The sequence below is a fragment of the Schistocerca piceifrons genome, chromosome 1 (genome assembly GCF_021461385.2).
Source record: "Schistocerca piceifrons isolate TAMUIC-IGC-003096 chromosome 1, iqSchPice1.1, whole genome shotgun sequence".
NCBI classification, from domain to species: Eukaryota; Metazoa; Arthropoda; class Insecta; order Orthoptera; family Acrididae; genus Schistocerca; species Schistocerca piceifrons.
In genome coordinates, this window is record NC_060138.1 from 166,885,589 (window position 1) to 166,903,732 (window position 18,144).

General features: G+C 37.4%; 1 protein-coding gene across 5 annotated transcripts in view; it reads right to left on the reverse strand.

The window, feature by feature from the left end:
- Positions 1 to 4,943: 4,943 nt before the first annotated feature.
- LOC124784187 (protein yippee-like 2) overlaps positions 4,944 to 18,144 on the reverse strand; it is a 627,503-nt gene continuing 614,302 nt past the window's right edge. For all 5 annotated transcript variants that reach the window (XM_047254081.1, XM_047254082.1, XM_047254084.1 and 2 more), the window contains 2 exons: positions 14,450 to 14,558; positions 4,944 to 7,179 (listed from right to left, as the gene is read on the reverse strand). In XM_047254081.1, coding sequence (XP_047110037.1) covers positions 7,090 to 7,179; positions 14,450 to 14,558 — 199 coding nt within the window. In that variant the 3' untranslated portion in view covers positions 4,944 to 7,089. The remainder of the gene's footprint in view (positions 7,180 to 14,449; positions 14,559 to 18,144) is intronic.

Sequence of the window (18,144 nt, forward strand, 5' to 3'; positions counted from 1 at the left end):
ATCCATCAGAATAAATTTGACACAGATACCCCGGAGTAGTGTGATTGCCTCAATCACAGAATCTAGCTGCACATAATCCTGATCATGAAACTGTAACACCTCCATCTGATGATGAGCCTACAGCAGTTTGAAAACTAGTTAATGGCACAGAAAATAAACTGCATGAAAGTTAAAAAAATGACTGGTTGATTAAACAGACACAAATTGCCGATTTAGGCATCACTGTCTAGGGTTTGCGTTAAACAGTAACTTTTCCAGTAAAGACAGCTATAGTGGTTTTTGTAATTTGTGAAGTTATGTAAGTATTTATTATGAAGCAGTAGACAAAAGCAGCAGCTGAGTTATTAACAGGAAGAACAGTGGCTCTATCTTTGAAGCAGCTGCTTGTCTCCTAATATAATTTATTTATGATAATTACCAGTATTCATAGATGAGCACTCATCGTAACGTGTTGTGAGTGTACTTTAGAGGAGTATCCTGTAGTCGCTGCATCTGCCTATTAAGGTATCACAGTCCAGAATGCTCTCTTTCATGATGTGCTTTCTGGAATACAATGTGTAAATGAATGAATAAATTAATGGCTCCAAGGGTAGTGCTTGTCATCTTAATCCAAGTGGCATACAGTTCAAGATAGTGTTTCACTCACTCAGTGACCTATCTCCTTGGCTTCAGCAGTGATAGCATCACTTGACTAGAAGGCTTTCTTGAACCTCTGATGTTTCCAAAGTTTACAGCATCCCATATGACATTACACAAATTCAGCTAGATGTTGTCACACTGACACTAATATGGTGCAGGGTCATCTGTATCATCCATACAAGCTGAATGCTTCTGGGAATAATGTCATACAAATCATGACGATGGCATATGATTCCTTAAGCAGAAATTGTTCCAGTTTCTTGAGATGAGGAAAATGGTAATGTACACTTATTTATTTTCCTGACGTAGGCTACAATAGTTAAATAATATTGAACTCTAGGGACTGTCGAGGTCATGGAGTACAAGTTGCTTCATGTTTGTGCTCACCAATAACATATGTGATCTTGGGGTACAAATTATCATGCTGGGAACAAGTGCATGTCATTGAATGAATATGGTCACCTAAAATTGTTCTATAGACATTATGCTTTCATTCTCTTTTTAAAGTGCCCACAGGAGCCACTAAAAAAGTATATGACTGCTTAAATCATTACAGAACCTTCAGTATTTCTTATACTTGGTAGAAGACAACCTAGATTATATACACTGTATCTAGTGTTCTCCATACGTGAACATATCTTCCAGTAATGAACAGTGTTGACATTAACTCATGTGACCCCATTACATAGTCACCTTGTCTGATAGTCTAGATTTTGTGCCCCTTGCACCACAGAAGCTTTTATTTATTTACTGTCTGCTTTACAAGCTTTCCCCATACCAGCTTTACCATTAATGTTATATTTATGCAATTCATGTTGTGCTTTTATATATACTACTGGGTCTGCTTGTATATTATACTCATCAGTCATTTTCAAAGCAGTGGCCTTCAAATAAGAGGTAACAAATCTTGTTAATGTCATTCTTTTGTACTGGAGAGTTTAGTTTTATTTTCAGTATTGTGCTAGTTAACAAGGCGTTATCAAGAACTTTGTTTGCTGTCATGACTCTGCATCAAGTAGGTTTAGACACCACTATTGGAGCTGCAACATTTGTTATGGAGCACAAAGTGGGCAACAACAACTGTCCACAAAGTATGTCTCCAAGGACTAAAATAATTGTAAATCGACAAAACATCACAGGATCACAGATGTACTGGTAGTTCAGAAAACTTTGAGAAAAGGCTCAGTGCAAAATGGAAACAAGAGCCTTAAAGTCATAAAATGAACTCCAGAAATTAGGTGCTTACACCAAGGTGTTCATATAATTTTGTCCATCCCCTGTATGTCTCAACAGTACAGTTCAAATGAAAGTATGTCACACAGTGTGAAGTTTCAGTAGTATACAAGAAACATTTAAGGAGATTAAGTGCATATACCAGCTCATATGTTTATTGTCCATGATGTTCGCACAGAGTCATTCTATGCATTCATTAAGTTCTGTAGTTGTTACTGCACTACATACAAGCCTCAATTCGAAAATAATCAACAGTGCAATCATTAAACCTGAGAAGATGACTTTTCCACAATCCACTTATTGTTTTGACCCAGCAACAGTGGAAACATATTACAAAAACCTTGGTAAATTTGCAAAAATAACAGTCACATAAAATACTTTGAAATGATTTTCAAGTCCTTGTGATAGGCTGCTGAACTGTAATGACTTTTCTTTTTCTTACTTTCCAATAGAGATTACATCAGTTTTACTGGTATAAATGCAAGGTGGTAAAAGGTAATTGTGGATACATGATCTCTTGTTCCTGAAGTATGTACCAATTGTGTATGAAAGTGGGGAAAAAAAACCCACCTGAATCGTAATAAAAGAAACTTGTGGGTTTCTGTCTGGAGTGGCCCTCATAGTCCACAACAGACATCAACACTGTGTGTAAGTAGCCAGCATAACAAGCACAAGTAGTTTATAATACCTGCACCTAAAATTAAATATGTATACAGCCTTAGGCATGGAGCTAAATAGCAATAACCATAGACAAACGGTACAATAGATAATTTTCAGATGGAAAGGTTGCTTCATCCAAGTGAAGACAGGAAACTGGGAGAGAGGAAACAAAGGTGCAGTTTGATGTTTATTACCTCAGCTAGAAGGATCACTACAAATGGAACATACACACAGACTGGGAAATAATGGGAGAGGAAATCTGTCATATCTTTTTGAAAGGAACCACCCTTACGTTCATTTCTAAAGTTTAGGAAAATCACAGAAACCCTAAAGTGAACCTGTGTGGCTGAGTGGAGATTTCCCATGCCGCCCAAATACAAATCCACTGCCTCAACCATTGTGCATTCTTGATTAGTAAAAAGGAGCAATAAGTTTGGGGAAATTAGTGAGTCATTTTCATCACCGACTCGCAAGTCGCTGATGTGGCGTCAACTAATGACGACTTGCAATATGACGGCCGGACTCCCCCGAATGGGGCCTCCTGGCCAACAATGCCATACATTCATTTCATTTCATTTCAGTGAGTAGGCCTATTGAGGGATTTGGTATGATATTCACCTAGGATTTGAGATGAATGGACAGACAGGCGAACAAGAAAGAAGAAAGAAAGAGATAGAGAGAGAAATTGAATAACTAGACATAGATGGCAGGGGAGAAGCTATGAGAAGAGTTGGAGATGGAAAGGGGGACTAACTTGGTAAACAGATGGCAGATCCTTGTCATAGAAAACTTTGTTTTTTACTAATAGTTTTAGAGAGCAACATGTAAGGTTCTCGAGTCATTCAATGCGCCTGTAGTTCCTCCTAATATGCTTTCAGGATAGTTATGTTGCATTACTGGAATAAGAGCATCTGTACTGGGAAATATACCAAAGTAACTAAATATCCCAATCCTGCAAAACTAATGTCGTATACAGAGGTCTGACCAAAATATGGAAACACGATACGAAGTGTATGCTTGAAAATAAATGCGGATTTTAGCTATGCCTGTAGATTTTGCTATTATTTTTTACTACGAATGACACCTGTGCACTATCCTCAAGAGATTGCAAGTGCCATTCACGATAAGGACTGTGCTCAGTGTAATTGTGAGTGCTTTATGTCAGATGAAAGCAAATTCGAACATTGACAGATTGTCATCGTTTGTTATGATGGGTGCTTCTGTAACCAAGGTGGCCGAAAGGTTTGGTGTTTGATCCAGTGCCCTTTATACTGCATACCCAGATCAAAGATTCATACCACACAGAGGGGAAGAGGAAAAACATCACTCGCTATGTCAAAATGTGGACGAAATTATGTGCCGAGTGATCATGTGACCATGACAAATGGTCACAGGATTGTGACAAAAAATAAAGAGGATGACAGCAGAAAAAGTTACTGCAGAACTGAGTGTTGCACTCACAAATCCAGTCAGAGCCGAAACAACACAAAGGAATGGTCACAGGATTGTGACAAAAAATAAAGTCGATGACAGCAGAAAGAGTTACTGCAAAACTGAGTGTTGCACTCACAAATCCAGTCAGAGCCAAAACAACACAAAGGAAGCTTCACAAGCAGGAAATCGCAGGGCAAGCTGGTTTTCCAAAACCACTCATGAGTGATGCAAACGTTCATAACGGGAAAATGTGGTTCTGAAGCCATACAGTCTCAACTGTGGAGCAATGGAAGAAAGTCATTTAGTTGTATGTGTCATTTTCCACACTGTTTCCAACTTCTGAATGAGTTTACACTGGAGAGTAAAATAGGGCAGGGGTTCAGCTATGATTTGGGCAGAGGCTACAGTTACTGTACAAAGTTGCATTATTGCCGAAGATTGTGTGTGTAATTTGGTTGATCAGGTCCATCCTATGGTACAATATTTGTTCCCCTATGGTGGCGCTCTGTTCCAAGATAACGGGGGCCCTGTTCACACAGCTCGCACCATCCAGTATTTGTTTTGAGAGCACAAGGAGGAAATGCCAAATCTCCCCTGGCCATCTCCATCACCAGATTTCAGTATTATTGAGCCTTTGTGGTCTATTTTTGAAAGGAGTGTGCGTGATCCACTCCCACCATCATTACCAGAACTTGCCACTATTTTGCAGGAATAATGGTACAAGATATCCTTCAAAACCACAAAGGATCTGGGTGTATCCATCCTAAGACAAGTGGAAGATGTTTTGAATGGCAGTGGGTTTAGCACACTGTATAAAGTATGATAATATGTTTTGTTTTTGGTGTTCCCATATTTTTGGCCAACCCCTGTATAACTGTGCAGTCAAAACAAAATTGGTAAATGTGTTCATTTTCACCAACGGGGAACCTGTAATGGAAAATTCAATTGTGAAACAAGTATTAATAAAACACTTCAGATTTTGTAACTGAGATTGCTCTTTAATTTATTTCATTTAGTTTTCTGGTTAGATTACCAGTTTTAAAGAGTTAGAATCTAGAACATAGCATTTGATACATACAAAATATAACATTTGTGTACAGATATTTCTGAATAATATTCTCACATTTATACTATATAAGGGAATCCTAGGAAAATGTAATTGTGAAAATACAAATATACTAACAGAAAGTCATTTCGATCACACACAATCCTACTCTTTATCCAGCATTATAAGTAAATCAGAAAATAAGTTTAGTGACACAATTTTTGTATTGTAAGAAAATGTAGAATATGTATGCATGTAGTTCAGCCCTATATCATCTTGTGCAAATTCCGAAAGAAAAAAGAAATTAGGAATACAAGTACCAGTATATAAAACTAAAAATATCACCTAAGACAGTTCTCACATTTACACACAGGTATCTTAGTTTCTAGACATATCAAATTTAAAAACTCCAATGATGCACATGCTAATTTGCTTCCTAATGAAAGTGGATAGCACTACTATTTTTTGCAGATTTAGCATATTGATTATAAAATTAACTTACCACTAATACATAAAAATATGGCATGTTTTGTTATAAAACTATTCAAACTGAAAATACTATGAACTGAATGTATAAAAAATTATCAAGGAAAAAAACATACATTATGTGGTCATTAATATCAAATTCAATCACATTTATTTCTGCCTTTGTTTATGCAGTCTACACATTGGTACACACATGGAGCAAATAATTCACAGATAAAATGATTATCACATGTTACAGTATCAAAGACACTGAAAAACTGTTCCACATATATCACTTGCACTGTTAGGATAAAAAGAAAATAATCGGTACTGACATCATCAAAATTCCATGGATGGATATATTACGCATTTTTTCCGCTCCTTTACGTTTTAAAAAAAAAATTCAAAGAAACAAAATGTTCCATTCATCTGACAATGTCAACATGAAATCGGTAGAAAGAAAATATTCGAATGATGAAGTTCAAAGTGTAAGTGTTTTCACTGTATTCTGGAAAGATGATATCTACCCCTGAACTACCTCCAAATTAAACATGTGAGGACTGAAAGTAAGAAAAAAAAGAGGACATAAAGAAAAACAAAAATTCGTACAAATACTATCTAATACAAGGGAAATAATAATGAATGCACAGACTGAAAGACTAGACTGGGTTACCAAAAAAGAGTTGTGATGGCAATTTCTCTTTTCTGCAGCAAAGTGAGACATGATTATTCAAATTATTAAAAGCTTTTTAAACTGAATTTTCTTCCTTAAGTACACTTAAGTCTAAAGTGTCAAAAAAAGCTCACAGCATTCATCAACCAAACTCTCCAACAACTGTATATATTAATCAAGATCACTCTGATGCAAATAAAAGATAAGACTGCCACCACTTATCACATCAAGCTAAACTTGCAATGGTAAAGTCCACAACTGCATATCTGGAGAAAACATTATCAGTAAGCAAATTGTCAGACTTAATTCACACAAACTGAAAAGCAGTTTCTGCCTCAGCACTACAGCCGAGCGTGCAGTCAGTGGCCATCGCCTCACCTGGCACACAGTAAGTACATAATATAACTTTTCAGATCTCTGCGGATGCATGAGGCTCCGCTTCCTTCTGCCGCCAGGTACCCAATAGATAAAACAACGTGGACTTCACTTTGCGTCCATAGGTCTAATACCGACTCCCACATTTAATGCTTTCTTTTATAGATATAAAAACAATGAACAGTGCAAACTAAGCATAGAAATCTGTAACTTATCTCTAGAGCCTGTTCATCAAGTAACACATATCTTATAATTGTCTCTGTCGATGTCGAATGCACATTCTTGTAACATTTATTTACTTTTACTTTCTTCTTTATTAAGACCAAGAAGAGCGCTTCTGTTCCTTTCAGTACACTCTCTTTGCTAACACCACTGGGTGCAGGCACACATGTGTGGAGTCTTGTGTGTTACCACACAATGTCATGGTTCATTTCCTTCACTGGTTCTATTCTTCTGGTTTTCAACACAAATTAAATTCTCACAATACAGAAGATCATCCAAGCATGCATGCAGTGTGGGACAATCTGGGAGCCTCCCATGAGGCAACATCGGGCTAAACTGTTGTTCAATCCCAACCATTTTCTTTTATCATGTGAGCCAACTCGATGATGTATTTGCCTTCCTTATACTTCTGGCTTGATTCGAAAGCATGTTCCTGGAACAAAAAAACAGAAAAATGATGCAGAACAACTTATTATATATTTGTATTGTTCTAGGATGTGCAACTGTTCATGGAATGTTTTGTAAATGATTGCACCCAGCAATACAAACACCCAAAAGCAATACAAACAACTGATTCGCTGGAGAAGCTTAAGATCACACAAAACCTTACATGATATAGACATTAATACAAGGCATGTGATAGAAGTTATAACAGCAAATGCATTTCACTTGTCACTATCATTGTTTTGCTGCATTTCTGCAAACTAAAATCAACTTTAATAATGAGGTGACATTTTTCTGCTCTTTATCATGTGTGCTACTTTAACAAGAAAGGAAAGAGTAGTGTGTGAACTACTGCCTGTGGATCATGTAAGGCATGCCTCATGTACATTACACATGTTTATTCAATTTTCATATGAGAAACCCAGCATTGTGTTCATCCAAAGTGGCAATTCCAGTGAAACTCAATTACAAGGGATAAAATTATGTTTACTGATGACTGCAATATTATAGCCACTGGAAGAATAAGAGGTCTCCTTGCAGTGAAAGTATATGAAACCCTCACAAAAGTTTACAATACTGCTACACTGCACATAAAACAAATGCCATAAATTTCAGTCTGAACAGGAAAAAATGACACTGGAAATTTAAATGTAGTTGGTATTTGCATAGCATACACTAAAGTTCTAGAAATATGTATGTATTATCAGTTGAAACAGTGTCAATACGAAAGTTACTCACAAACAGAAGAAGATCAGAATTAGATGCCCTTGAAGTTGTCATCAGTGAGTAACAGCCAATGCCTTACAGTTAAGTTCTATTGGTATTTTAACTCAGTTCTTAGCAATGGAATGCTTTTCTGCACAAAACGTTAGTACAGTTTTCAGACTACAGAAAAGGGAAATTAGGAAAACAACCAAATACAGTAATAATACTCACTGTAAGGACCTGTTCAGGTCACAGGAGATTTTAATTATACCATTTTGGCACACTCCCCAGTTAGTTATGCACATTAAAAAAAAAAAATCTTTGTAACTACTGAACAAATAACTCTGCGCATGTCCAAGGAACAGGAGCTACAGCATACTTGCATTTAGCAAGAAATAATAAACAAGAAACTCAATATAGTGTTTACTGCTATCGAATACTACTGTTCAACACAAAATTGTTCAAGAGGGTCAGAGAGACTAATGAAACTATTTTTTTTTAAAAAAAGACAGGTGAAAAGTACACATCAAGCAATACATTCTACTGAGTGAAGGACTGACAATGTGTGCAACAAAAGATACAATGACTTTTAAATTAAAGAACATGAAAACAAAAATTGATGGAAGCATGCAACACACAGTATTTTATCACAGAAGCTATAAGAATTTTACACAGAAAAAAAAGCTGATAACAGATGGCACTGTATGCTGTATAGTTCAAATGTCCACCACTACCAGTAGAGAAATAGCACAAATGAACAACAAAATATGCTACGACATTTCGTAATGCCTCAAGAGAAAATGCCAAACATAAATGATTTAAATTTTTCCAATATTATGCGACAGTTAAGCAGATAGTGTCTTTCAATGTGTCCCACAAAAAAGAGTCACAGGGAGTCACATCTGGTGAATATGGAGCCCAATCCACATGTCCACCAGTAAATTCAGGGCAATTCAAAGTAAAGATTCAACTCCTGAAGTATAGTATTCATCAAAAACACACAACATCTGTTCAGTGTGATGTGACTGGGCCTCATCTTACTTGCACGTGTCTGGTCGATCTTCCCCTGCTTGATGTGTATTGACAAATTGTTCCAAAACTGCAATGTAGTATCCATTAGTTTTCGATTCACAAACAAAGAAAGGGTTGATAATGTTTCTGTTGTACACCATGACACTAACAGTAACTTTGGGAGATTGCTGTGATTTTGCTTCGCACTAACGGGAACCGAAAAATCATCATTTTTGCTTAGTCACAAACCCATTCAGCTGCAAATGGGCTCCTAGTGCAAAGCAGATGCAGCCAACATCAAATCCGTCATTATCAATCATTCTGAGAATCTGGTTCTCAATCTCATTTGTTACACGGCCGGTATGTGTGTGAACTAATGGATCTTGAATGAAAATATGTGTAGACAGTTTCTCAGTATTGCTTGAACGCTTCAAATCAGTCCCTGCTGCAGTTCTTCATACAGATTTCTTGAGATGTTGCTGAATAAGTCCAGAGACTGTGGGGACAGTTTCAGGAACAAATATATTTGGCCTGGGACCTTTATTTCTCACTGTATTGTCAGCCACGGTGCCTGATTTTTCAGACTGTTTATTTACATCATGTCCTTTTCAAACATTAAATTGTGTTTGCATCTTGTTGCCATAATGCTAAATTCAAACCAATGATATTCCAGTATAAGCAGTGGCTGCTGCTGTGTAAGAGCATAAGAGCACATGACTACCCTAACTTTCGACACCTTACATATTTATTGGTTATTTTTCTTTGAATGCTGTTGATCGTAACAGAGATGCTGCAATCTGAAAGATATGGCACTTAAATCTGCTGCACCAGTGCTCCTCTAGACTCCGTGAAACTTGGCATCAGGGTCATGAGCACACCTACATTTGTGCATGTTTTAAGGAGATTCTGCGCATGCACAACTCACGTGACGTAACTGCCTTATGGGTCAAATATATACGGTTTTGATAAACAACATGCATGGTTTATGATGTGCAGAGATAGCCCTTGCCACACAACTAGGACTTCACTTCAGTGCTATCAGTTGGTAGCACATTGTGGCAGACTTTTACGGTCCAAGCTTAACAAGTATAACATCGAGCATATTTACATAGCCGCAGCGTCATGGTTAAGTGGTCATGGTGTTGGACTGCCGAGTGGAGGGGCAGTGTTCAAAACTCTCTCAAGCCAATTTTTTAATTTATTTCTTTTACAAAATTATTAACTGCCTGCTTGGTCACTGAAATGTTTTTTCTCTTTCTACAGTGTTGGCAATTGTCATACTACACATTAGTTATGGAATAGGAGTCATGTGGTAAGAATACATTACTTCGCAAGTAAATGTGTTGAACACTGACAGCAGGCGAGATACCACATAGAATTATAATGCTTAGAAGGAAGAATGTAAGAAAAAACTCTTATTAGAAGAACAGCAAAAAGAAGAATAAAACCCAAGGTATCTTGAAGAAGAGATTAAAAAGATGAACAACACAAAAGATTATTTGAGTATGAGACAGCTGCTGTGAAAGAAAAGAAAGAGGAACAAGTATCTCAGGAGGCATGAGAAAAAATTATCTTCCTAACTTCAGGTAAACTGAGAAAAGCACTAAATAAGAAAATTAAAAAGCTACAGTATGCTTCAGGGTGCGGAAATCATGAAGGTAGGAGGAGGAGTGAGAGAAAAGGAGTTTGAAACCATTCAGAAAAATCTTGAGTAAAGAAAATCTAGTATGAGTAATGCATTATTTAATATGATTCCCAAAAAACAGTAATCCAAAAATATTTTGTTTATCTTTTTCCAGTACTGAAATGCAGAAGGTCAATAGTTTTAAAAATGTTACTTGTTTGTGAGTTGGAAATAATCCAGACATATTCATGTTAATACATGTAATGTCTTCCCTAGTATTCATCCCATTGTAGTGTCTGCTGTTTTTTATAATTTGGGAAATTTATTTTTATTTTAATGCTGTGGCCACATGTCATTATCGTCACCATAGTCTTCAGTTAACTGAAGGGTTAAAGCAAAGTGAAATGGTACTAGCACTTCAGGCCGGCAGTACGGAAGGTGAATAGTCAACTTCTGTTTATTGGGAGAATTTTAAGAAAGTGTGGCTCATCTATAAAGGAGACTGTGTATAAAACAATAGTGTAACCCATTCTTAACCCCACTAGTGGTAGGTTTGACCAGAAGATGCTTTGTGAACTCAAATGGCAATCCCTGGAGGGATGGCATTTTTGTGGAACACTATTGAGAGAGTTTAGAGCACTGACATTTGAAGCTGACTGCAGAACAATTCTGCACTGCAAACATATATTTTGCATAAGGATAATGAAGACAAAATACGAAGAATTATGACTTGTTTGGAGGCATGTAGACAGTCATTTTCCCCTTGTTCTGTTTGCTAGTGGAACTGGTAACAGAATGACTAGTAATATTACAAGCCCTCTGCCAGGCACCATATCATGGCTTGTCAAGTATGTATGTATGTATGTATGTATGTAAAAGGGACAGAAGTTGAGTGTGCCATCAGTCTGCAAATTGCGTAAACTTTGTCCAGTTTGTAATCATATTTTAACTTTTGTGTTCCTTGTAATTTATGAAGTGGCAATTGGGGAACAGCCCCCAACATTTGCCTTAAGGAATGTGGGAAACCACCTAAAAATCACAGACAAGCTGCCCAGTATACCAGATCAACAATCCTTAAACCACACTGTGAATTTGATCTGGGCCTGGTGTACACCTCTTCGTCACAGGTTTGCATGCTGCACATTAACCTACACAAGCAGGTCTCCTAATACTCAAAATATACCCACAATAAAAGCTATGTGCTTGGTAATAGCTAATCATAAACCAGATGATCATTGAGCAAGTGCAATAACAAAGTTTGCTGCTGAAAAATTCATTCACCTCCAAGTTTAGTCCATCAATTTCTCTGAAACTATGTTTCCCTTAATAATTTATAGAAAACTGGAGTTTAAGAAAGGAAAATGTATGTTACCACAGGGGCACTTGGCTAATGAAGATACAGTAATTAGATAACAACTTCTCTGGTTACAAAGCCCATTTATCTTTAGTGTATTCGAATATTACTTACAGGATGATTCAATGATGTGACAAACTTTCAGGGATGCTGGAGAAGGGTAAATGTATCAATCAGAGGTAAGGGAGCTTGGCCTGGAAATGAGTGAGCCAAATGTCCAACATGATGGAGCTCCATCTCATTTTGGACTGCAGGTTTGTGAATGCACTCCATGAAAAGCCTGAACAGAGGATATGCAGAGGAAGTCCTGTTTCATGGCCAATATATTCACCTGATCTTATCCCACTTGCTGCTTCCTGTGTGACCAAGTGAAAAGTTTTGTCTACGAGTTACCTATTGAGATTGAATAGGATCATCTGGCAAGAATTCTCTCTGCCTGCAACACAATTTGCTGTTGTTTGAATTATTAGAAAGGGTATGACAAAACTCTGTGTGATGATTCCAAGCCCAGATTGATGCTAGGGGATGCCATTTTGAACAACTGTTGTAAATATGAGAGCTTGTGAAATTGTGGAGGGACATCAAATTTGCTGTTAATGTACCACGGACTTAGGATTTTCAGTTTCTCTGACATTGAACATATGTACCGTTACTAGTCCATCAAGAGGGAAAATTATCTGAGGGTACTAGGGTATTCAGTGGGAATTATGTACGCCATGATCAGAGTTCAAAAGTAGGGGGCCTTCAGTTTGAGCACTGTGTGAGGCTAAGGTGGAACTTGAGTCTAGGTGTGCTTGCTTGTGTAAATGTGCGTGCATTTTCCTTTCTGTAAAAGGTTCAGGGCAAAACCTCAAATGTGTAACAGTCTTTTCATTGTGCCTGCCTGCAACTCAGTGTGACACCTTCACGTAAGTAGAAATCTGTCCTTTGCATAATATTGTTAATATTACGAAAATGATAGATCGCTACTCACCATATGGAGGCAGTGTGGGGTCACGGATAGGCACAATGAAGAGACTGATAAATGTTTAATCTTTTGGATGAAAGGTCTCCTACAACACACACACACACACACACACACACACACACACACACACACACACACACACACACAGAGAGAGAGAGAGAGAGAGAGAGAGAGAGAGAGAGAGAGAGAGAGAGAGAGAGAGAGTGTCTCGTCACAGGGTATAGAGATAGTGGCGACGAGTATGCAAGTTTTGCTTGTGCAAATGTGTGTGTGTGTGTGTGTGTGTGTGTGTGTGTGTGTGTGTGCGCGTGCACAATTTCTGAAGAAGGCATTTTTGACTGAAGGATTAAACATTTAACAGCCTTTTCATTGCACCTCTCTGCAACTCAATGCCTCCTCTACATGGTGAGCAGCAATATATCCTATTCATGACACTGCTGTAGCTCCTAAATTATTTACCAATCTTAGCTATGCAAAACACAGCAGTAAGAGTCAGGTTATACAGAACTGTAGACTGCATGATCAGTGGAATATGACACTGAGTGTTTTTTCAGAACAATTAATAAGATTTCTGTATTCAGACTGCATTTGTATCCCATTTGTGAAAACCAAGTAAATTACAATACTTTACACATTTAATAATTATGATTAAATTTTCAGTTATGGAATGGTTCAGGGAAACTGAATGCAAACACTTGTAGAAAGCAATGCAAGAATGAAACAGTCTGAGGCTCTCAAGCTAAAACAGGAATACAATTTGATGATGATGATGATGATGATGATGATGATGTTGTTTAGTTTGTTGGGCGCTCAACTGCACAGTCATCAGTGCCCATACAATGTCCCCATTTTTACACAGTCCAATTTGTACACATTCCAGTCCAGCCATTGTCACAAATAATGATGATGGAATGACGAGGACAACACAAACACCCAGTTCCCAGGCAGAGAATACAGTTTCTTGTAACATGAATTATCAGGATCATTCAGAGTGTAAAAAATGATTTTACCACACCAACTGCTGATCCCCAAGCACAGCGATCACAAGAATGCCAGTTCACAAACAATGAAGACATTAAACAAACAGTGACATTCTGGGTCAAATCTTTGGCACTACAAGTGTACAACATAGAAACTGAAAAAAATAGTCCCATGCTACAATAAGTGCCTTGAGAATTATTGCGACAATATTTCAAAATAGAGTACGGTACTGTAACTTTGTAAATAAAGTTTTACACTAATATCTTTTGCTTTTATTTAGTTATACCAAAAAGTTCTTTGCTTTCTGGACAACTCTCATACAACCTGTTCTGTTGTCTCATGGCGGAAATGAGAAGCAACATATTGCAGCATGATGAATTCATAATTAGAATTAAATTTCTGACAATAATGTTATTAACTATGAAAAATTGTAATATGAATATCTGTTATTATTTGCAAATGATGTGCTCAAAAATATACCTGCTCTTACTATTACAGTACAGCAAAAGTCTATTTATGAGCTGTCTGTTTTGTCACTTACATTACAATTACTGGAAAATTGCTTTTTCTTTGTGGTCTTTTTTTCTATTAAAAAGATATTAGTTGAATTATCTTACGTATTTCCACCCCAGTGTTGTTTTGCAGCACTCGCAGTATATATCGGCAACAGCATGGAGTCCTGTGAGCAGGACTCTCTCTTCTGCAGGGCCGCATCCCACATTCACCCTGAACAACAAATGCAAAAGTCAGTTTTGGCACAAAGAGTATTTCATATGTAATCAAACACAAAATTTTCAAAAATAAGTTTTTGTCATCATCATGACTTGCACAGTTTGTTATGAAGACTGGAAACTTCTTTCTTTATACTATGTTGATCACAAGAAATCTCTGTGTGCACCCAAGAAGTACAGCTACATTCTCAGTGCATTTCAGTAGTGTGAGTGGTAGAATGTTCACTACTCAGTATGTTAACCTGTCTCAAAGGGTCATTTCAAGTTTAGACCATGAACACTATGTCACTTTATAGCAAGAAAGGTTGTCAGGACAGGAAGTAGCCCAGTGGATCTGCATACAATGCAACAACATCATTGAAACTATTCCATTATATTCCAGTATTGTCAGACAGGAAACACTGAACATACATGCCCTGTAGAGGTTGTCAGCAAAAGCTGATGACCTCTACTTCCTAGATGCCTTTAGGAGAGTGTAATAGAACTGCGTGATGCCTTTTTCAATGCAGTTGGGAGGGCCGCGTCAACAAAGATAGTATCCAACTGTTTCCTTACAATTAATTTAGTCTTTAGATCTCCATTGTAAATAGCAGTCAAGCCCTCTAAAAGTATCGTACATGAAGAAGGTGGGCAAAGTAATGTCAAGAATGTAACTTTGATCAGTGGCATCAGGTTCTCTTCAGTAACAAGTTTAGGAATTGTCTGACACCTGATGATCATCACAGGAGTGTGTGGAGGTACTAACGTACATCTCAGGCTTACAGACCCACAGGTTCACCACATCAGTTGTGTTTTGGGCCGGTATCATGTACAGATGTTTGATTCCTCTCAGCATTATTGAGCATAATTTTAAGGCTGTGCAGTATCGGTATTGGATCCTCTGACCTATATTGGCCACCCTTACAATCAACATTTTGGTGATAGGTTCATTTTTCAAGATGACAATGCACAAGCATATTATGCCAATATCATGTATACCTTCCTCCAAAAGACAGGAAAGAAATGAATTAAATAGCCTGTGATATCTACCAACAGAATACAATTAAACGTGCTTGGGAACAGTTCAAATTTGGAGTGCATCACTGCGTGGCCCTTCATCACTCATTAGATAACATCAGGAGGATTGCTATCAAAGATGGCAGGATAGGTTCCAGGGCTAATACCTCAAGCAGCTTTTGAATAGTATGCAAAGGAAAATCCGAGTGTGTTGCAACACACAGGCTGAAGCAGCATGGTGCTGAATATTACACAGTAGCACATTTTGATGTCACCGAGTGCCTTTTGTACAGGAGGTAGTTTTTTATCTTATTGTAAAGTAATTTTTTTTAGGTTTGTAAGTCCCACCCCCCCCCCCCCCCCCCCTTGCTCCTCTTGAATTTAATCCTACACATGTTTGCAGATATGCAGGTGGTTCAAACCTCTAGCTGAGCAGTTTGTAAGTACATATTTGTAAATGTATCTTCTGCAGAGAACCAACAGTAGCACAAATGTACTGGAGAGAGAATAATACTACACTATATAAAATAAAGAAGCAGGAAAACTATGTGAAAATTACACATTAAGACAATGCCACTGCACGAAACAAATGTGATTTACCACAAGGCAGTAACTCAAATATTTAAGCAATGTGATTCACCTAGACCAAGCAAACAGGAAAACAGTAAAAATCAGTTAAGTCCTACATGCAAAGCAATTTTTTTCAATATTTTTGTTGGTCAGATGTAAAAGTATCTGGATATCCCTATGTAATGCAGAATTGACCATTATATATCACAAGAGGCAGGTCTGAGGGTACAAAAGGGAGTGGGGAGTATTTGTTGCCAACAGAGACGCAGTAATAGTAGAATGGGTTGGTCACAAGACCTCCGCAACTTCGAACATGGCTATTCATTTAATGTCACTTGAGTAACATATCCTTCAGAGACATTTCAACCCTTCTAAAGCTGTCCAAGTCAACTTTTGATGATTCAACTGTGAAGTGAGAATATGAAGGAAGATCAGATACACGTCATGAGCTAACAGACAGGGACTGTTGAGCATTGCGGAGCGTTATCGTAAAAAATTGCATGACATCAGTGGGTCTGGGGTGAGATCAATGTTACAACTCATTCCAAAGATATTTCAAAGTGCTGCCAGCAATCCAGCATGACTGCACACAGTGAGTTAAAAAGAATTGAGTACAATAGGCGAGGAGCACCTCATAAGCCACACATTTCTTCAGTCAATGGAAAGCAACACTTGAGGTGGTGTAAAGGGTGATACCACTGGATATAAAATGATTGTAAATGAGTGATTTGGTGCAATGAATCATATGATGGAAGGGTTTTGGTTTAGTGAATGACTGTAGAACATTATCTGCCATCACATGTAGTGTCAGCACTGAGGTAGGGAGGAGGTAGTGTTTTGATATGGCTACATTTTTCGTGGATGGGTTGCGGTCCCATTACTGCACTTACGAAAGTACTAAATACTAAAGGACATAAACATGTTTTACAGTACTGTGTACTGTGTACAGTAGAGGAATACAGTGGAGTCGATGACTGCTTGTATCAGCAAGGTAAAGCCTCCTGCAATAAAGCACACAGTGGTTCGTGGAAAATAATATTCCTGAAATGGAATGGCATGTGTAGAATCCAAATGTGAACCCCCATGGAATATGTTTGTGATGAGTTATAACGTTGATCTCACTCCAGACCTAGGCTCCAACTTCACTACTTTCTCCAATGTCAACCCTTAAGGAGGAATGGGCTGCCATTCCTTCACAAACTTTCAGACAACTCATTGAAAGTGTCCTCAGAAGAGGTCAAGCCATCATAAAGATGAAGAATAAATACAAGCCATATTAATGTTTACTAACAGATCCAGCCCCTTTGGTCAGATAGTGTATTTACAATTGTTACACCTGCATGCAGCTCATTTGACACAGTGATGATGAGCAAGATATCTCAATGTACATAGAGCATAATATTTTTAAAATATAACAGATTTGAAAAGTATGGAATTAAGAAGGTGTAAGTGTAACAGCTTTAACCACCACAGCTTCTATAAACAATAGTAATTTTCATCATCTTGTACACTATCAGCCAATGGAACAAAATTTTATTCCAGATAAACAGATAAAACTTCTTGGAATTGATTCAAATATCAGTATATACAGATAATCAGAGTGGGTTGCAGCATATCTATAACAATATGAAATGACTATGCTAAAGAAGGAATTTTGATTTTTTCACCATTTGTGCAGAAAAACGTTATCTTTAAAAATACAAGTGAAGTATTTTACTCACTATCTTCAATAAAAGCAGGTATCTTGCTTTGTGTTCTTGTGTAATGTTTCACCAATTCTCTTTTACACTTTTTCATGTTAAAGTTGTGTATTTCATTTTAATGAATTGTATCCCAAAGCTTAATCCCGTAATAGGCAACTATTGAAACATTGTCAAGCTTGCACTTTACAGAAGGATGTACTTAAGTGTAATACTAAACTGCGTATCGCAATAATATGAAATACCTACTTTGTCTCTACTGTCCCGCACAGTTCAGCATCAAGTATTGATTATCTGACTTTTTTCAAGATTACT